Here is a 21,660-nt window from a genome sequence, read left to right on the forward strand (position 1 = left end):
TTTTATGATTAAACCTTTAGATTTTTAGCTGCTGGAATGTGGCTGATTTCTTGAGATCAGGAGAACCCTCTGATGAAATTGGTTTTCAGTAACTACTCATCATAAAGTCTAGTGTCTGGGTGGTGAAACGGGGGCCAGAATGCCTAAGGAGATTGCATTTTTGACTTCTTGTTAACCAGTGTGGTGACAGAAGTTCACTTTTGTTACTGGCTTGATGTAACTCATGACAGAATAACCCCCAGTTTGAGGTGAGTCTGCCCTGTTTGTCAGCAGTTTGTCCTGAATCTGGCATTCTCAGCTGTGACCCACTGAGGCACAGTGACAAATGGAACATGACAATTCTGCATTATTAATAGTTTTTATAGCTTAGATACAAAAACATTTGATCAGAAATAACTGCAAGGCCCAAGCTGAAAATCTGAAGCTATGTACAGGCAGTAACTAAGAATCTTTAAACTCTTCCAGTATACATACATTTCATATTTTTTGTACAAGTTCTTTTACACCATCATAGCAGTATATTTACAAACATGTCTATTTTAATACATATTAACAAAAATCTTTTATGGTATATACATTTAAAACAATGTTTCATTGCGTTGACACAGGGGTTTGGTTTCACTGCATGGTACTTTACAGTCATGATTCAAGGAGATGATGATAGTTCTTATTCTCCAAGTATTTAAATCATAACCAGTTCACTGCCATCCAGAATTAATGTATATTGCTGGCAGTACCTCACAGTACCAAAGCATCATCTCACATGCATATACCAGTGTCAGTCTGTGACATCCTTCTGATTACAGCTCACGGCTTTCAATTTGATTGCCAGGGCCACAATCCTACAAACACGTAAGCACATGCATTACATATGAGTGGTCCCATTTACTTCAGTGAGAGTATTCAGATGGAAGTGAAGCATGCGCCTACATATTTATAAGATTGGAGTCTAATTTTGTTAGCAGTTTTATTTCTAGCATATCTGGACGGTGGGAGTGGTTTATTTTCCCATTTAAACAACATTTCTGAATTTATTATGCCCCTTTAATGCCTTTTTATACAGTTCCATAATTACGCTGTATCCTGTCATCAGACATGAGCTCTTTATTGTTACCAAGGCCAATATTCAGCCACCCTCACTCAGGCTTAGTTTCCAGTGAAATAAATGGGATTACTCAAGAAGTAAGGCACTACTCAATGTGAGCAAAGGGAGGACAATATGGCGCAGAATTATTACAGGTGCCACAGCTCTACCTCATTGCTGTGTCCCCCCTTACCCCTCGTACCTAAGGGAAGGCACAGCACAGCAGGGGGATTAAAGTCATCTAGAATGTTACAGAATCCAAACCATGCAAACCGTTTTTGTATTTCTCATTTGATTACTGTTGCTTTGAAAGAGAGTACAATTTTCATTCCTTGAAACAATGCATCAGGCTCAAGGAGGAAAAGAAAAATCCCAATTTGTGGCTGAAAATAAATCATTATGCCAAATCTGCACTAATTCAGCAGAGACAACAATTCAGACAACTGCTTTTCATGTGTGTACTGTGTTTTTTAAGGCTATTTAGGCCCTGATTCTGCAAGCAGATGGTTAGGTTTATGCATGTGAGTAGTCCCATTGACTTGAAGGGGACTACTCACCTGAATAAAGTTAAACACGTGGAAATGTTTGCAGGTTCACAGGCTTGTATGTTGTAATTTCACATCTAGGATCTAGAATAGGAACATTACTATACACGTAATGTACTTTTTTCTTTGACAATTCATAGCTGAGTAAACATGAGTGGGGAAAAGAACGCCCTTGAACGATAAAAGGTGCTGAAAAAATCCCAGTGAAAGGGTTGAACAACTTCTAAATCCATGTGGTTGAGTTTAGATGTACAATCTTCTTGAAGTGCATATGAAACTAAAGGCGGGTATCAAATAAAAAAATCAAAACCTGGAAGTTTTCCTAGGAAGCTATCCAAAGTCTCCATCAGCCCACTTTTCTTATGCATTCTGGCTTATGTTTTGTAGCAGGATGACATAGATATTGTTTTGTTACCCTGAGGGTAAATGGCTTTGAACTCACCAACTATATTTCTGAGGATTTGCAGGATATAATTTAGATACATTTTTAGAAGTGTCAGAATATTTCCTCTTGAAAGTATAAAAACATGAGCATTTTTCAGCAGCCTATATAAGGCTCAATGTACAGAATGTGTTACTTATTGGTAAAATGCCGGCAGCCTGATCACTAACCAGAGGACTAGGGAGCAGTTGAAAGTTTTGCTAGCACCTAGCTTGTATCCTTCCTTAAGTCGTCATTGAAAATTCAGAGTTTGGCTTCAGCAGTATTGTGCAGCCATTGCCTACAAATATTTTTTCTAGATTTCCTGAACAGATTGTTCCACTGTCTGTTCTTCTACGGGCTGCATAGCTTCCTGCACATAAACTATAAACTCAGAGGCCTCTCCACCCTGCGTGTATACTGTCACTGTCTCAATTCCTTCCACTTCATCTGATGAGACTACCAGGTGATGCTGTTCAGCCAGCTCCACTGATGCCTGCTGCAAAGTTTCTTGAATCATTACAGTATGATTGGCTGATTGCTCCTCTTCTTTCACCTAAAAAGAAATAAAGAGTTTATACAGGCTCCAGCTTTTAAATAAATGAAATGGTTATGTGGTGATCAAAGCCCATGTATTAGGTGAACATGCTAGAAACCAAACAGGTATTGCTTGAAAGCATCTGTCAGATGTATACTGTAAATTTATAGTAAGTACCTTTGACTACATGAATTTATTACAATTCTTTACGTTATCCATTTACATGTAAATCTGGAATAATTCCATTGAAGTCATTGGAATTATTCATGATTTCAAGTGGCATAATTTAAATAAGGATCTGTCCCAGAATGCTCTATCTATGCCATGTATCAGAATAGCCTGTACAATATTTTACACAAAATGCTCAGGACTAGAAATGTTCAAACTTTAACATTTTTGCAAAAGCTCACTTTTTTTTGTCAAAGTTTTGACAAAAAATTAATTGACAAATAAAACTTCAGAGTATTTCAACCAGTTCTGTTTGGGAGTCAGTCACAAAATCACATCAATAACACTGCACATCAATTTAAAGAACAGATCTTCATTCACCACCAGATCCATACAACATGCAGAGCTCATCTGCAGTTCTGAACACAGTGCTCCTGTCCACAGGTGAATGATGCTTCAGTCATTTACAACAAGCATAATCTCTCAAAAAGTAATAATTAAAAAAACAAACAAACCAAGCACGGAGGGAGCAAGAGGATGGAACTGTCATTTTTCTGTATAAAAGAAAAGTGCAGTTTTTTAAAAAACATTCTCTAGATAATACTGCTGTGCTCAATAAAGAGGACAGTTTCATTTGTAAGCAGGATCATAAGTGACAAGTCTGCTGCTCCATGTAATTAATTTAGATTGTCTCCTTTTTTAAAAAAAATGACAGTTTTTATTAAAAAGATTGTTTGTTTCATTTAACCTGGACAAATGTTTTGTAAAATGATTCGCCCCTCCCTCCTTGAGATAAATAATGATTTATTTCACACTGGAAAAATATAACTGACAGAATTTATACAAAGTGATATTCACTCTACAATGAATGCTAGTCTCATATCTCCAACTATATCAATAAATCACCTACTTATAACAAGAACATGGAAAAATGGGAATAATGCTAGCTCAGCTAGATCCCAGGATAGAGAGCAAAAGTCCACAGCATTTCAGGCAAATACACAAAGCATAATAAAAGAGGAGATAACAAATGATTGATACGTTATCATTTTCTTGTATCCCATTGTGTACTATAGCACAAAGTCAGGAGATTCTTCTTTCTCTGAGGATAGAGTCTGGCCCCGTATCTGATGTTAACATTGAACATATACAAAATAACGGCAACTTAGAGGAAGAAAAGAGGTCAGCCAGGTATAAAGCATGTCTTCTACAAAATTAAGCAGATTAGAAAAAGGGTTTGTTATTTAAATTAGCAGAGAAGTGGTGACCTAATTCATTTTTTCCAACTCTAATATATAACACTTCTATAACAGCGTAATAAAAACGAAACAATCAAGTTCAAGGAAACACTTGATGGTCAATACTCTTATCCTCACTAGTTGGGGGAAAAAACTCTACAATGAAGATTTGAAGCATGTGTTTGAGTCCTGGGGGGCAGAGGATGGCAAGGATAGAAGAAGCTCTACATTCACCATGTTTTCTTGACAATCTTTTCTAATTTGATGGTTTTTCTAACTATTCATCCTTGTCTTTATACACTGACTTTTCTTTTAACTTTTTATTCCATATTAAATCCTTTTGGTCAGACAATTTATAGAGACCCACAATCCCTTAGGACTTGAACTCACACCCCTTTAAACTTGCACTCAATTAAGCAGGCTACACAAAGCCCTTGGTCAAACAATAACAAGGAAGTTCAGGTGTTAAATTATCTGGAGGGGGACCACTGTCTGTATGTCTGCGATATACTGGTGGGAATACACTGGGGCTCCATCTGGTAAAGGATTTAACTCCTGAAAATTCTTGCTATTGTCATTTACCTTAATGGAATAGCATAAGGTAACACAGCAGAATTTGGTTCTACGAGTTCAGATGAAGTTTTGCCTGAGGAAGGACAACAAATTGGGTTAGACTGCAGAGTTGGGGATGCAGAGAAGTGCTTCTACTGTACCCAGGTTCTGCTCACATTTCCAGAGTAGCTGAGTGTTACTGCTAAAACAATCAGCTCTAAAACAGTTGAAACTGAGAGCTAAGGCCAAAATTTTAAAGTTTGGGAAGTGATTTTGGATGCCTCGTTTGAACATGTTTAAAGGCTCTGCACCTACTGTCTGAAAATCAGGCCTATTTAAGGTGTCTCATGACAGAGGCACTAGTCACTATTGAAAATCTTGGCCTAAATTTTTGAAAGGTAAAAGACCAAGTCCACTTGCAAAAATATGCACACTATTGGAGGGGAGGGATAGCTCAGTGGTTTGAGCAGTGGCCTGCTAAACCCAGGGTTATGAGTTCAGCCCTTGAGGGGACCACATAGGGATCGGGGGCAAAAATCAGTGCTTGGTCCTGCTAGTGGAGGCAGAGGGCTGGATTCCATGACCTTTCAAGGTCCCTTCCAGTTCTAGGAGATAGGTATATCTCCAGTTATTTATTATTGTTCATTTACCTCCTGCACCCACTTTGGTTTATGTTTGGAAGGATATCCACACAAAGAGAAAGGGTTGACTTTTTAAAAAAAAAAAAAGATGAACGCTTAAATTTTGAAGAGAGAAGTGAATCCAGAGAGAAATCTCCATTCACATGATCATCACCTCCTCTCATGAGACTAATTGCTCCAGTAGCTGATCCAGTGTGAAAGGAAGGGCTCCACACAAAATGCACTATTCAAAAATATAAAGGCCAGACAAACCTCTAATCACTAGAGGATTCAGACAGGGAGCTGAATTTGCAGGGCAATTAAAATCCCACATCTGGCTGTGAAACCTGCACACAAACAGCAATGCTTGACACAAGTTATATTTCGAAAAGGACTCTAGTTCACTCTAACTTGTGCTTTGTTACTGCAGCACACACAATCTTCTAACAATGGGGCTCAGCCCAGGAGAATGTCAATGAATGTAATGCCAGCTGCAAGCAAGCATAATACAATCTGAATGGAAGTTTAGATCGCCTTGTTTTAGTTATACTAAATCAAAACCCATACATAATTTTTAACAAAGTCTTGTGTGTGTACAAAATTAAAGCACAGTTGACTTGAAAATAAAATGAAAAGAACACAGAATCTCATTCAATTCAATGGCAGCAATCTAATACTTATTCAATTACATTATTTGGAAACAAAAATGGCGCATAAAGAATGTTAAATTAACCATCCCACCTGCCTTTGTTTGTGTGTTTTTATAACCCTGGGCATACAGAGTAAAGATGACTTAATGCTCTTATTCTTGTGTTTCTCGCTTTTGGTATCTCTTTGGGACAGCTATCGGTAATCCTTTTAGTTTGACAAATTGCTGTGTTACTTGGGGTATTTACATTTCAAATCAACTCAGTGTTTACAGGCATTCTACTTGGTCCCTATTAGATTGTTCCACAGGGTATAATATTGTAAATTTACATCCCTCAAATGGGAGAGACATTGGGTCTGCTGTCATCAAAATGAATGGAGATGCAACCTTCAATTCTTTTTATTGGCATCTCCATTTTTTCCAAGGCTACCAACCATGACCTCTTTTCTGTTTGAGAGGCAGCTGAAAGGCATCTGGTCCTTTATCATTCCTTAAAGAATGGCAACAGGAATTTGACGATATGCTCTGCTGGCATATTAAATCAATTCAGTAAATAAATAAAATAAATTAATGGAGGTATACCCATCTCATAGAGCTGGAAGGGACTTGAAAGGTCAGAGTCCAGCCCCCTGCCTTCACTAGCAGGACCAAGTACTGATTTTGCCCCAAATCCCTAAGTGGCTCTCTAAAGGATTGAACACATAACCCTGGATTTAGCAGGCTAATGCTCAAACCACTGAGCTATCCTTACTTGCACAGATATGTTTTCTGGACTAAGTTCCAATCTCAAAGGCAAAACTCTCAATGGCTTCAACAGGACCAGGATTTAACTCTAAGTGCAAATATCTGAAAAACTGTTTGTATGTACCTATAAATAACATACAAGTATAGATAGCTGTTGATTAAAGAAATAACAGCCTCTAACACTAGGCAATCATATAGCAAGAAAGTCTATTTTTGCTTTAATTTGAGTAAAAAAGCTATTTAATAATAGACATGAAAATCCCACCACTAAAGAAGGTGGAAAGAAAATGTTAACAACCAAACAGTAACATTGTCTCCTTCTGATGAGAGGGCCTGACCTGAAGAAGTAATGAACATCCAAAAGCTTCCACTGAAGTCAGCAGGACTTGCTCAATATCTAAAGACCTGATCCAAAGCCTACAGTGGTCAATGACAGTCTTTCTATTGATTTCGTGGGGCTTTCGATCAGAACCCCTCAATTTAAGGGAGAGAAGCACGTTTAAGCAGACTGAACTAATAAATTCCAGACCTAACACTGGGTGAAATAGACAAAATATTATGCACATAGTCAGTTAAATAAATCTTAAGACACCACAATAAACACAAAAACAAGAAACTACAAACAAGTAAAAGAAAAGAATATATATCCATCCTTGAACAGCAAATGGCACCAGAATAATAAGAGTGGCCAGTCTGTGGTTGCTTCCTGGCATACAATTTCCTTGTTTTGTTCCATGCACTTTTCAAATGGGTCAAGTAAAATAATTTGAATTAAAAACAAAATCTTAAACAGAATACACACTGAAAAAGATGAATAAAACCAACTCTAGGGTTTGATCACGTGAACCTGATTAATAAAATAAAATAATAATAAGTAAGGCATAATTGACACACAATCTAATCTTTTAAGAAAAACAGAGGTGCAACATTTACTTTTTGAATTTTGTGATTTTAAAGCGGAAGGGAGAATCCCCTAGAACCCCGACAATGATGGGAGGAGGGGAAGAGCCAGCTTCACATTTAAATACCATGGACATGTAAAAAGAAGTTTCCTTAGAAATTAGGTGCTTGGATTAATCCCTCATGGTGCAGAGAGAATGCAGCTTACACACCTTGTGTGCCAGCAGGGACTGCTGCATCCAAAGGTAGACTTCCTTCTGAGAAGGTCAGGTGCTGTTTGCATTGCCATCTTCCCTAGGGATTGCACCAGGTAAGACCAGTCTTGATATATGTGGCTCCACAAGAACCTTGCTGGCAGAGGATACTTGGGGAATGTACAAGTCCTGGCCAAAATCCCTCCACAGCTAGCTCTGCCCACTTATGAGGGACTGCCTGCCTGCTCCATGCCTCAGAGCAGAGGTTTCCTACAACTCCTCTCTTGGTGAGCTTTCCCCCATTGGGAATAATGCACTCTCACTTATGCTGGTGCTAGGGTTGAATTAAGCCCGAAGTGTGTAGATGAGATTAAAGGTATGTCTACACTACAAAGAAAAACCCATGGCACCAAGTCCCAGAGCCCAAGCCAACTGACTGCTAAAAACACCAGTGTAGACATTCCTGCTCAGGCTGGACCCTGGGCTCTGAGACCCTCAACCCTCGCCATGTTTCACAGCCCTGGTTCCAGCCTGAGTGGGAACGTCTATGCTACTATTTTTAACCTTGCTGCCTGAGCCCCATGAACCCAAGTCGACTGACCAGGGCTTTGAACCTCCGTGCTGCAGGTAATTCTTTGAAGCATAGACCCTTAATGTGCAGTAGTTTTAAACATGATGGCCATACTAATACCATCAAGTGCCTATTTTTGAAGACAAGTTACAGTATAAAATTCTATGCTGTGGTTTTCTTCAAACTGACGCATAATCTTTGCTTTGCATTAGTACTTCTGGAACTTAGAAACAGGCTGCTGTTGCCCCAGCAGGACTTTCCTGGAGCCTGAAGTGGCTAGGAAATGAAAGGATGGAGGGAAACAAAATAAAAGGGGAAATGATTGAAAAGCCAATATTTTCTTATGCTTGTTAAAAAATCCAATTTGTAGGACAAGCCAACCCTATGGAAATACTGTAGCATGTATAGTGCTTAGCTAATGATACGGTAAGGGGATACATTTACACTAAAAATCAAGTGTTTGCCATGCTAAGTTACAAAACAGCTAAGCATTTTGTCCAATTTAGATTTAGTTCCACTCTAAAGTTCAGAGATAGTAGGGAGATTAATCTAGCAAGTGGGTTTGGGGTGGGAGGAAGAAGAGCATAGACAATGGAGCAACTTTCTCCTGTTGTTATTATTTATTATTTGTATTACCACAGTATCAAGGAACCCCAGTTAGACACCAGGACCCTGTTGTGCTCTGTGCTGCACAAATAGAGAAGAAAACGACAGTATCTGCGCCAGAGAGCTTACAAGTATAAGACAAGAGCCTACAGATGGATGCAGACAGACTGAGGGAGGAAGTATGAGGAAACAAGACAATACTGGTCAGGATGACAGACAGTGATATCAGCATACCAGCAGCCTAAACCACTGTCAACATTTTTGTAGGCATCAAAGGAAAGTAGAGTTTTAAGGACAAATTTAAAGAAAAATAATGAGTTAGCCTGGACACAAGGAGGCAGGTCTGGAGTACAGAGGTAGACCTATGAGTTGTTACCACAGAGATGGTCTTTGTGAATTTGTGTTTGCAGTTGAGGGTACCAGAGATAAGGTGTAAAGTGAGAAGAGGGGGACCAAACGCAGAGCCCTGTGAGTCCCCCAAAGAATGTTGCAAGAGGTGTATGTAGGACCCATGGATATTGAAAGGTGTGTTGTGGGCAGGGGGAGGGGGTTGATCATTGTAGCAGGAGAGATATGTCTGCAGGTTTTGCATTTGTTGTCATGGCAGGGTCTGGTGCCCCTGTGATTTGGTGGGTCCTAGTCTGTGGGGAGCTTGCTTTTGATGATGATCTTTGTGAGGTTGGGTGGTTGTTTGAAGGACTAAAGAGGAAGTTTGGGAAAGATTTCTTTCAGGATGTGGTTCCCATCAGGTATGGGTTGTAACTGTTTATAATCCATATGGGTTCCAGTGTGGGGTGGTAGGTGACAACTAGGGGTGTACTGTACTAAAGCAGATTTTCTCAGGGTATTTGGGTGGCCCATTCCCTGATGCGATGGGACCAATGTGGCTACAGTAACACTACAAACAACTTTCACATATAGGACAGTTAATATCAAACTTTGAATGGAGGCAGAGTCAATGTCCTGATTAGCACTGGAACTGATGAAACTCTGTGTATGTGTGTGTGTGCGTGGGTGGGGGTGTGAATAATCATAAATAAATAAAAATCATGTAGAAAAGAAGAGCATAAATGAGGCCAGTAGGGCAACTGTTCCTGGGACATTACAATATGTTTACCATATTTCAGACCCAGGAATGAATCAGTATTTCAATAAAAGTAAATTGAAAAGCTGAACAAGAGAATCCATCTGTATTATGTGAATACTAAAATACTAAAATATCCTGAGGTGAAACTTGACATAGGGATGGGAGTCTGAATAGGCTGCTGGTTAAAAAACTGATGGAGAGAATTATTTGAATTTGCACACTAGCTGGAAGTTGTGTTGAGACTTTTTATACACAAATCTGTACAGATAAGAAAATCTGCATCTGAAAATAAGAATGGCCATACTGGGTCAGATCAATGGTCCATCTAGCTCAGTATGTTGTCTTCTGACAGTGGCCAGTGCCATTTGTTTCAGAGGGAATGAGCAGGCTGGGGCAATTTCGAGTGATCCATCCTTTGTTGTCCAATCCCTGCCTCTGGAATTTGGAGATTATGGGACAACTGGAGGATAGGGGTTGTGTCCCTGACCATCTCAGCTAATAACCATTGATGGATCTACCTTCGAAGTATCTACCTTCCATGAATGTGTCTAATTCTGTCTTGACCTTTGGCTCTGGCATTTGGACTCTGACCACCAGGCAGACCGCCTACGATCTGGTCTTCTGACACCAATTAAGATTGCACAGGGGTGTGCATATCCTGATTTGGAGTGCTCATAGGGAAACGTCTTGAAAAAAGAATACATACTACTTGACCCTTTTTCCCTTTAAAAAACAAAACCAACCAATCACCCCACAAGATTACTGAATTTATGCCCTAGAACACTTCATTTGAAAGCTTTGTTAGCCAAGGCACTAACAGTGACCCTACAATGCATGGTATAGAAGTGCCTGGACTTTTAAGATGGATGCTTTGTAAATCTCTCTATAGTATGTGGAAACCTAGAGTTTTTGGGGACATCAGAACTTATGAAAGGAGCTAAAACAGACTATATGTAAATATATCTATGATCATATAGGGAAAAGCTGATGAATTTTCATTAATGACTTGGATAATGGAGTGGGGAGTATGCTTATAAAATTTGTAGATGACATCAAGCTGGGACAGGTTGCAAGCACTTTGAAGGACACAATTAAAATTGAAAATTACCTTGACAAATTAGAGAACTGGTCTGAAATCAACAAGATGGATTTCAATAAAGACAAGTGCAGAGTACTTCACTTGTGAAATAAAAATCAAACGCACAACTACAAAATGGGGAATAGCTGGCTATACGGTAGTACTGGCGAAAGGGACTAGGGGCGAATTCTGGATCCCATGACTAATATAATTCTGGGTGCATTAAAAGGAGTGCTACAGGTAAGATAGAGGAGGTAACTGTCCTGCTGCACTCAGCACCGGTGAGCCTCAGCTGGAGTACCGAGTCCAGGTCTGTGTGCCATTTTTAAAGAAAGATGTGGACAAACTGGAGAGAATCCCAAGGACAGCAACACAAATGATAAAATGTTTAAAAAAATGTGTCCTATTAGAACAGGTTAAAAAATGAAGATGTTCAGTTTGGAGAAAAGACTGATAACATTCTTCGAATACGTTATCAGCTGTTATAAAGATAATGGCGATCAATTGTTTTCCATGTCAGCTGAAGGTAGGACAAGAAGTAATGGGTTTAATCTGCAGCAAGGGAGATTTATCTAAGAGATTAGGAAAAGCTTTCTTACTATAATGGTAGTTAAGCTACGAAATAGGCTTCCAAGGGAGGTTGTAAAATGCCCATGACCAGAGCTCTTTTAAGAAAAGCTTGGACAAACACTTCTCAGGGATGGTTTAGGTTTACTTGGTCCTGCCTCATCAAAGGGAGCTGGACCTGCAGACTTCAGGTGCTTCTGAGGGAATGAACAGAACAGGAAATCGAGTGACCCTTCCTGTCATCCACTCCCAGCATCTGGCAACCAGAGGCTAGGGACACGCACATCATGCGATTGCATGTGAAGGGATAAATAACACTTCTTTATTCACATTCTCCATACCAGTCACAATTTTATAGACCTCTATTGTATCCTCTCTTAGTCCTCTCTTTTCCAAGCTGTCAAGTTCCAGTCTTTTTAATCTCTACTAATACGGAAGCTGTTCCAGACTCTTAATAAATTTTATTGCCCTTCTCTGTACCTTTTCCAGTTCTAACATCTCTTTTTTGAGATAGGGTAACTAAAACTCCACGTAGTATTCAAGGTGTTGGCGTACCATGGATTTTATAGTGGCATTATGATATTTTTGGTCTTACCACCTTTCCCTTTCCTAATGGATCCTAACAGACTGTTGGCTTTTTTACTGCTGCTGCATGTTGTTTTCAAGCGAAAATGAGGCCGCCTGAAAACAACATGGTGAAGAGCTGTGGAAGCCGAACTGAAAAACCTGGGACACAGCTGGGGACCATTGAAAGACTTGCCAGAAACAGACAGGAGTGGAGGAGCTTCATTGCTGCCCTAAATGCCAGAGACATAATGGGAACATGATGATGATAATGATGATGCACATCGAGTGGCTGTTTTCAGAGAACTATCCACACTGACTCCAAGATCTCTTTCTTGAATGGTAATAGCTAATTTAGACCCCATCATTTTGTATATAAAGTTTGGATTACGTTTTCCAATATGCATTACTTTGCATTTATCAACATTGGATTTCATCTGACATTTTGTTGCCAAGTCACTCAGTTTTGTGAGATCCCTTTGCAACTCTTCGCTGTCAGCTTTGGACTTAATTATCTTGGCAAATTTTGCCAGCACGCTGTTTACCTCTTTTTCAAAAACATTTATGAATAGCATTGGTCCCAGTATAGATGCCTGAGGGGCACCTCTGTCTCCATTCTGAAACCTGACCCCTTAATCTGGTCCTGCTTTTGGCTATGTCATAATATACCTCCACCATGTAAAATACATCCTATCAGACTACACATCACAGCTTCATGGAAACAGGGCAGCGTAAAACGGTATGTTCTTTTCCACCTCACCAGAATTAAGAAATGACTACACAATCAAAAAAGGATGATTAGATTTGATATCTAGTACTGTACCTAGTATTGTCAGGACTCAAAACGCTAAGATAAGACTGCTCCTACTTAAGTCAATGGCAAACATCCCATTCCCTTCAAGAGGAGTAGGCATCTGATTGAGCTCATAATGTAGGATTTTGCAAGTACTGAACACTGAATCATTAGGATTGAAATTAAATCATGGTTCGAGGGACAAGGGCAAAAAATGTTCAGGGGTCAAGTATGAAAGACTGAGTTAGTTCCTGGATAAAAGTTGGAAGGAACAATGTACTGGGAGAAGAAGACTCAGGGAGGACAGTGGAAAAAGATTATTCTATTATGTAACAAGGTGTGGGGAAAATTGCAGCAAGAGTTTGTTATTTTTAAAAGCTCCATGTGTTCTAAGCACTTAAGGCTTAGAAGAAAGTTCATAATGCAAATATAGAAATATGAGAACAGCTTTGAAGGACTAACAAATATTCAGGGAAAAGGCTGACAGCACACTTTCAGCGTGCATGAAAAAGAAAAGTGGGTTTCTAAGGAAAAAATTACATAAAAATAATACAGGAAATAGGAGTATCTGAAATAAATGTTGTTTTAGAAAAAGAAGAACAAAACTTTTAAGCAAGGACTCAGTCAGGCCATTAAAGGACCAAGGTGGGAACTTAGTGACAGATGATGCTGATATACTGCTGATACCCTGAATGATTTTTTTGTCCAACAATCCACATGAGAAACTCAAGGTCATAGGATAGAACATGAAATAAAATTTTCAGTGGGAAAGTGAAATATGACCATGTCTTAAAATCACAAAAGGGAGAAGAGTTAGGAATTCAGAGTAATTAAAAGTTGACAAAGCATCAGGCTCAAGCCAGCTATAAAAAAAATTGCTGTCCAAGGCTTTTCTGTTTTCCATGGTAAGACAAGTAGCAGATGACTTAGCAGAGTCATGTTAATGCTGTTTAAAGTTTTTAAAAGATCAAGAAAAATGGACTGGATTATAATCTTAAAAGCAATCCTCTGGCAGGAAGGAAGACAAACAAGAGGCCAGATAATATGACTACACTGAATATACAGAATTTGGTAAAAGATTATCAGCATGAATACAGGGAATAAAGAATATGCTTGTGGACAAGCAGGTAGTTGAACTGGTAGACAAAAAAAAGTAGGTTTCACAGTAGGTCTAGGAAAAGATTGTGAATCTACAACACAAATTACATCAGAATGAATAAACCTGTTACAGAAGAATGCACAGAAATGCTGCTTTAAAAACTGGTATTTGTACTTTCCAAGGATAGAATGAGGCAATTTACCGTGACTCAGTTTCAGGTCCATTTTTCTTCCTGGGCCAATTCTGCCTCTATACGACCTCAATTCAGGACACAATTGGTTTTTTATGTTTGTTGGACAATGGAAATATTGAGAAAGATGCAGGAAAGGAGAAGCAAAAGGTTTCTAGGATTTGATACAAGATCAGCACTTATACTAATTTGGCATCAGGGCTAGCAGAAAAGAAGAACGAGAGATCACACTGAAGTGTAAAAGGGAAGGGAAAAGAACTGATTTACGTCAAGCTGTTTAAGATTGTAAACTCAGTGGCAAGGGGCTGTAGGTTGAAAAGTGAAGGAGTGAATTCCTTTCTAATACAAACTGCCTTTCTCTACTAAGATAGCAAGAAAGTAGGAGTATCCAAGGCACAAGATGTTTGTGTTAAGATGATGAGAAAAAAATTGATTTGGAGGGAGAAAGAGTAATTGAAATAATAATTTATTTTAAAGTTTTGTGGTTTATAGTTGCAGTTTCTTACTGGCAGCATTTCAGGAAAATGTTAATTCTCTCTCTCACTCTTTTACTGAAAAAAAGGTCCCATTACTTAAAACAAAATAATTTTAATTAATATTGTTTGTGATGGGGCCTCTCAACCCTGCACTGGTCAAGTGAGGGTAAACCAATCACTTTGGGCCCAAGAGGACCTGCCCCCTTGTCCCTGCTGCCCATGTTCCCTGTGGAGGGACCAGATAAAAGGAAACTCATCAGCTCAGTTGTGGCTGGCTGAGGAAGAGGATGGATGTGTGCCACAGACTCCTGCTGAAGAACTGTCAGCTCTCCAGACTGCCAAGGGGGGTATCCCGGACTATGCTATGGAAAGTCCACCAGCTACTGACGCCAAGCTATGCTATGGAAAGTCCACCAGACAGAGACGCCAAGCTGCTGCCTATGGAGGACAGCTCCAAAGTGGGCTCAAGGGTAGGAAGTGACCCAGGGAATGCACTGGGAACCAACACTTGAATCCTGAATAAGGAGGTTACCGGTTTCCCAGGGCCCTGGGTCGGAACCCAGTGGAGTAGGGTGGGCCGGGGTTTCTCTATCCTTACCCCACGCTTGCCACTAGGTGTTACCACAGGGGATCTGTTTTTTTTGCCCCTCCCCCCTCCCCCTGAGATACTGTAGCCAAGTTAGGACTGGCCAGCAAGGACAACGTCAAGGACTCTTTGCCATGAGGCCTGAAACTGCAAGAAGATGTGATGTTGTGACGCCATATGGGGGCAACCCCTCCTTTTTAGACAGCACTCCATGACCTGGATATAAAGTATGGAGACCCAGTTACGGGTAATTCTTAGCCACTTCATTCCTATTTTATATATATAGGTATAGATTATGGGGATGTTGGCAGTGACTCCATTGTTATAGTTGTTTTGTAATTTGCACTTGAAGCAGGACTGAAATCCCTGTTTTTCACTTTAAAGATTGAATGTAGTCTCCAAATTTGGCAGAGTAACTCTTCATGAGCCAAATAAATTTCTACCTAATTTTTTAGTAAAATATTTACTAACTTGTGCAAAGGAAACATTTTTGAAGTGATCCTTTTAAAATGAGCCAGAGGATGTTGTGAAGGCCAAGACTATGACAGGGTTCAAAGAAGAACTAGATAAGTTCATGGAGGATAGGTCCATCAATGGTTATTGGCCAGGATGGACACGGATGGTGTCCCTAGTCTCTTTCCCAGAAGCTGGGAATGGATAACAGGGGATGTATCACTTGGTATTTACCTGTTCTGTTCGTTTCCTCTGGGGCACCTGGCATTGGCCACTGTCAGAAGACAGGATACTGGGCTAGATGGACCTTTGGTCTCACCCAGTGTGGCCATTCTTGTGTTCTTTTTGAAATGTTGCCATTTCCATTGCACTTCTTTGGGTTCCCCTGGCTAAACAATCACATTCCCCATAAACGCTGAACTTCACACACACATACTCACGCTGATGACATCTTGGATAATTTGAAAACATAAAAATTAAACATTAAGAATCAGTGCTTGTATTCAAGATAAATAACTGAGTTTGAGCAAGATTAGCCAAAGGAACTTCTTAGATCCTACAGCTACTTCTATCTCCTCAGGCTGCCATCCTGAGTCATCAGCTGTGCTTTAAGGAGCCAAGCTAGGAAGAATGGGGAAGGAGAGATGAGCTGGTATGTAGAGGAGCAGGAGGCAGAATGAGTGTGCTATGTTTACAGAGCACTGTGAGGCCTGGCTCAATCCTACCTCCCCTTGTGTCAACGCACCAATTGTGCTCACCTAGGGTTGGTCCTAGGGTACTAGGACCCTGCACGACTGGAGGGCTGTGTTAATCAGGGACCTAGGGTCCAAGCCCGATTTCTTTCCTGTGTGCACATGGCCTCAGCTTGACTCGGGTCCCAAAAGTCCTCCGGATGTATCTTGCCGTTCCCAGTGGCAGAGGAGCAGTGCTGCAGGGATCCAGCGCAGCGGCCCAAAGCGTCGTTACTGCCTGGCAGAGCACGCTCCGTCTTCCTGCTCCTCTCATGGCAGAAGCAGCTCCTGCTTCTCCTTGCTGCTCTGCAGAGCTTGCATGGAGCAGGGAGCAAAGCTGACAGGCGGGAGGCAGCTCCCAGCTGCCAGGATGTTGGGGGTCATCCCTCCCTCAGCCATGCTGAGCCAGGAGCCCTGCCGCTCCCCATCCTTGCAGGGCAGCTGCTTGGTCCCCTTACTCCTGGGCCTCCCCTGCCCTCCCTGTAGCTCATGTACAGGGGTGCCTGAGCAGCGTGTATTGTGAGGGCAGTGAGTAGTAGCCAGCCCTCAAATTTCCCCACAGCCTCCTGAGGTTCCCATACCTCTGCCTCCTGGGGTGCAGCAGGGTCAGGGATAAGAGCTCCCCAGGGGAGGCTGGAGCACACTGCTCCCCAAGGCCTGGGGATGCACTGCACCCAGCAGCAGCCATTTAAGTGTATGTGTGTGTTTTTCTCTGAAACCTACATTTTATGTCAAACTTCAAAACAAACAGACAAAAATAAATAAAAAGCCAACCAAACAAAAACAGCTTCATTGAATGTCCCATTTTAAAAATTAAGAATTGCAAAATTTCATTTTAATAGTTTGACAGCCCTGGGGATTGATGTCCTAATTATCCTCAGGACAGAAGCACATGGGCATTTTCCTGCCAATGTGATACAGTTTAGAGAGGGACAGCCCAATTCTCAGATTAGGTGGTAGTTCAGTATAAAGCCTTCTCAAATTGCAGTTATTCTACTGAGCCAGCCACCAGAGGAGCTAATTATGTGGTGTATGTAATCATGAGCTCCTTATGGGCACCTGAGTCCCATCAATAACACTCTCAGAGTTAGGAAACAGAGTGGGCAGTAGAGTTTTCCCACAATGCAACACATTCTTAGGGCTAGAGAGTCAACACTTTTTTGGGGGAGGAGAGTGGCAAGCTAGGCACTCCAGGATAGGGTTACTGTGACTCATGTCTGTGCACTGCCAGAGCACTAAATTCGAGCATGGATCAGAAAATCCTTAACCAAGGGTTAAAATGCAAGGTAGACTCTCAAGCCCAGGGTTCCCTGACAGAGGTCAGCTGACTCAAGTTCCACTAACCTTAGTCTTACATTGCTGTGTAGACTAACCCTGGAAGGCATGAGTGATTGCATAGGTCTTTGGGGAAACAGGAGAAGGTGAATAGGGATGTGGGGGACTATGGGGAACCAAGATTTGAGGTCAGTGTGCTGGGAGTGGAGTGGCACCTGTGAGGAGGAGTTTAGTGCTCCTATGCCAAACTGAGTTAAGATTACTAGATTAGCTAGGAGACATTGCTGAACTGTGCAATAACTTGAGTTCTTCAAGATGTTTTGTCCCTATGGGTGCTTAACTGAGTGTCAGTACACTCTCGACCGAAGATTGTAAACAGCAATGTTTGTGGGTTTGTGCCTGTACATAGCAGTGCATCGATAAGGAGTTGCAGACCCGCCACAGCTCCAGTACTTTTTTGGCCATGAAACACAGAAGATTCCACAGCAGAGGGGAAGGACAATGGGAGGTGGAGCACCCATGGAGACAAAACATCTCAAAGAACACAAATTACTGTACAGGTAAACAACTTCTCCTCCTCCTTTGAATATATGTCCCTATGGGTGCTCCACCACAGGGTGTGTGTGCACCCACGCACCCTTGATCGGAGATTATAAATAGCAGGGTCTGCACCTGCACAAAGCACAGTTTCATGATCCCAAGTGAGGCATACAAAGTGATGCAGACCCACCACTGCTCTAGTTCCTTCTCACCCACCTGTGGGCTTGAGATGCAGCAACTGTGGGTGTCTATTGTTTCCAGCTACTTCCCGCCTTATTTATATTCCCTGATTCCCGAAACAGGTGGTGGCTGAAAGCTGACGTTAGACTTCAGGAACTTGAACACCTACATCCTATCGTAGCACTTCAGGATGGTGACACTAGCTACCATAATCCTATCCCAGGATCCATGGGACTGGTTCATCGCATTTGACCTTCAAGACACCTACTTTCATGTGCCTATTTATCCCTCCCACAAATGCATTCTGCATTTTTTCATAGACTCGGATCATTACCAATAATGTGTCCTTCCCTTTGGGCTCTCCATGGCCCTGAGGGTCTTAAGGAAGGTACACTCAGCAGCAGCAGCCCACCTATGTCAGTGGGACATCATGGTCTCTTTTCATATTTGGATGTCTGGCTCCTCAAGGACCACTCCACGGAACAGACCAAGATAGCAGCCACCAAGATCCTGTGTCAGCCTCTTTCCTGTAATTACCCAAGTCATCCCATTTGCCAATCTGATCACTGGCACAACATTATCAATCTTCTAGTGTTCTGGAATTTTCTCAATATTCCAAGATTTATTAAAAATTAATATAATCAGGTCAGAGATTTCTTTTAGGACCAACTCTTTCAGGACTGTTGGGTGCAAGTTATCTGGACCTTCTGCTTTAAAAATATATATCACCATCACTAGTAGATTTTGTTTAACATCCTCCTTAGTTACTAATGGACTGGTAAGTAGTCTATTATCCTTAAGTGATTCGAACACACCATTCAGCTTTTCCCCAAGTACAGAACAGAAATATTTATAGAACACTAATGTCTTTTTTGCATCATTAATAATTTTACCATCTTCCTCTAGTACCAGGCCTATGCTATTGCTAGGATTTCTTTTGTTTCTAATATACTGTAAAAAACTCCGCGTTGTCCTTATCCCTGTCAGTTATAGATTTTCCTTGTCTTAAATTACTTTATCAATTTTCTATTCTTCGTAACTTCTGACTAATTTATGGCAATTACTATCTATTTTCTCACTTCTTCTATTTGTTATAAATAATTTGTTTATTTCTAATTCTTGCCTTCACTTCTCCATTAAACCAGGGCAGGTTTTTAGCCCAAGTTGTCCTCTTTCTTGAATGCAGAATCATGGCTTTTTGGCCAGCTAATAAACTCTTCTTCAAGAATCCCAATTTTAATTTGAAATCTTTGAAATGAGAAGTAGGGCAACAGAAAGCCCCTCAAATATCGTAGTTGTACATCATTAAAGACTTTAACAGTAAGGACTTATGTGCAGTTGCTGAGAACAAGTAACGAATGCATGTTGGCAGAGTGTGGATTTGATTACATCTACCCATAAAAAAAAATAAAAAATTAAGCTCTTCAAAACACCAAGCCGCATTCTAAACCTGGCTGGTAATTAGTTTTTGTCTCCTTGCTTCTGCTGTTACCTCTCAAACTAATGACAACCCTGCACAGTGTATTAGTCCAGAAAGGGAATTCTGCTGTCACCTAATCAACTAGAGTTTGACTTCAACAACAGTATCAGTCATTAAGAGCTTGCGGCAAGCAGAGCTGAGTCCAAATTAAGTTTAGTCCTCATCTGAGGGCTGCCATGCCTCTAATGGAAAGAAAAAGAAGTGGAATGTGGTTAATGAAACTACATCAAGAAGCCATTTCGAAAAAGCACAAGTGGACAGCAATGTAAAGTATATTACATTTTTAGTGCCCTGTTATACATATAAAGAAGCTGTAGCAGCACATTACATGCACCTGAATTCCAGAATTCCAGACTTCCACACCACCAGACAAAACATATGAAAAAAGGAAACTGACCATAGTTACCTTGCTAATTCCACATGGGCTCTGAAAGTCATGCTTGGTTTCTTTTCCTCCCATTTATCACCAACCACCAATTTTTTTAGGCCAAATATGCCCTTAGTGACACCTATGCAACCCTGTTTTGTTCAGGGGATTGCACAGTTATATCTGATTGGAACTTGGTAAAAAATTATGTTAATGATACACACAGAAGATCAGAATCCAGCTCATTTCTCTGTGACTATATCTTTAATACAGTGTAAATTCGAATTATCTATACTCAAGTTAACTTTTGTTGAGTTAGCTCAGCTCAGCTCAGCAGAAAGCAGCCACACTGTGAAATAATTCTCCAGATAAAAAGAATGATTGGATTACTGCACAGTGATTGTGTTAACAGCTGGTGAGGGCCCTGAGGGGCCAGTCATCTTGAGCTACCACCACATTCAAGTTAAGCGGTTTTGTGTGTGGACAGGACTCGAGTTAGGGGTAATGCCTGAGCTACAACTAGAGTTAACTGTTCAGTGAAGACAAACCCTGAGTGGTGTTGGTTCTGTAGCATTAAGAATCTGAAAAGTAGTCAATCTATCAATCAATCAATCAAATAAAAAACAAAACCTTATTTTTATCACAAATATCAGTAGAGCTGATTACATGGGGGAATACAAAATATGCTCCTTTTACAGCCATTTTCCAGGAAAAAATAGCTGTTTAAGAGCTAATGCTATCTTAGCTTAATGCAAAATAAAAACACGATGAATAAATTTACTAACAAACTACTGTTCTAAAAAGCCTGAAATTAATTTTTTTGACATCTTATGTTGAAAAAAAGCTGGACGCTCACACATAGAGAAAGTAATCAAACAACTATTATGCACAAATATCCAACCTTTATGCACACAAGTAAAAAATTCCACCTGCCTACGACAGAATGCGGAATTCTACTGAATGAGTCAATCCTTTAATTCTTATTTGAAAGTTGGCCTTCACTGTACTTTCATTTAGAGAGACAGAAGTTCCTTTGTGAAATAAATACATATTTTATAAAAAAATAATAATAAAATGTATATTTTCTAAGAAACAGAAGTGCTCTTACCTGCTTTACCACTGTAACAGTTCCAGGTGCCATGGTAACTACAGAAGCAACAGCAGCAGCATCATGGGTCTCTGACCCCAACTCAATGATTTGCTGAAGGATGTTTACAGCAGTGGAATCAAGTCTTTCACCTTATCAGAAAGATAATGGGCACAAGACAATTATAGCCAAGACAGCTCTAAAGCTCCATGAATCAAAATGTTCTTCTCTCTCTGGCCTCCACCCCCACATGTAGAACTCTTGCTATACATAACAA

The 21,660-nt window shown here is 40.5% G+C and overlaps 1 protein-coding gene across 4 annotated transcripts in view; it reads right to left on the minus strand.

The window, feature by feature from the left end:
• Positions 1-339: 339 nt before the first annotated feature.
• Positions 340-21,660, minus strand: part of ZFAT (zinc finger and AT-hook domain containing) — a 264,317-nt gene continuing 242,996 nt past the window's right edge. For all 4 annotated transcript variants that reach the window (XM_050940606.1, XM_050940605.1, XM_050940604.1 and 1 more), the window contains 2 exons: positions 21,405-21,535; positions 340-2,606 (listed from right to left, as the gene is read on the minus strand). In XM_050940606.1, the coding sequence (XP_050796563.1) occupies positions 2,367-2,606; positions 21,405-21,535 (371 nt within the window). In that variant the 3' untranslated portion in view covers positions 340-2,366. The remainder of the gene's footprint in view (positions 2,607-21,404; positions 21,536-21,660) is intronic.

Source organism: Gopherus flavomarginatus, chromosome 2, assembly GCF_025201925.1.
Source record: "Gopherus flavomarginatus isolate rGopFla2 chromosome 2, rGopFla2.mat.asm, whole genome shotgun sequence".
In the NCBI taxonomy this organism is placed as follows: Eukaryota; Metazoa; Chordata; order Testudines; family Testudinidae; genus Gopherus; species Gopherus flavomarginatus.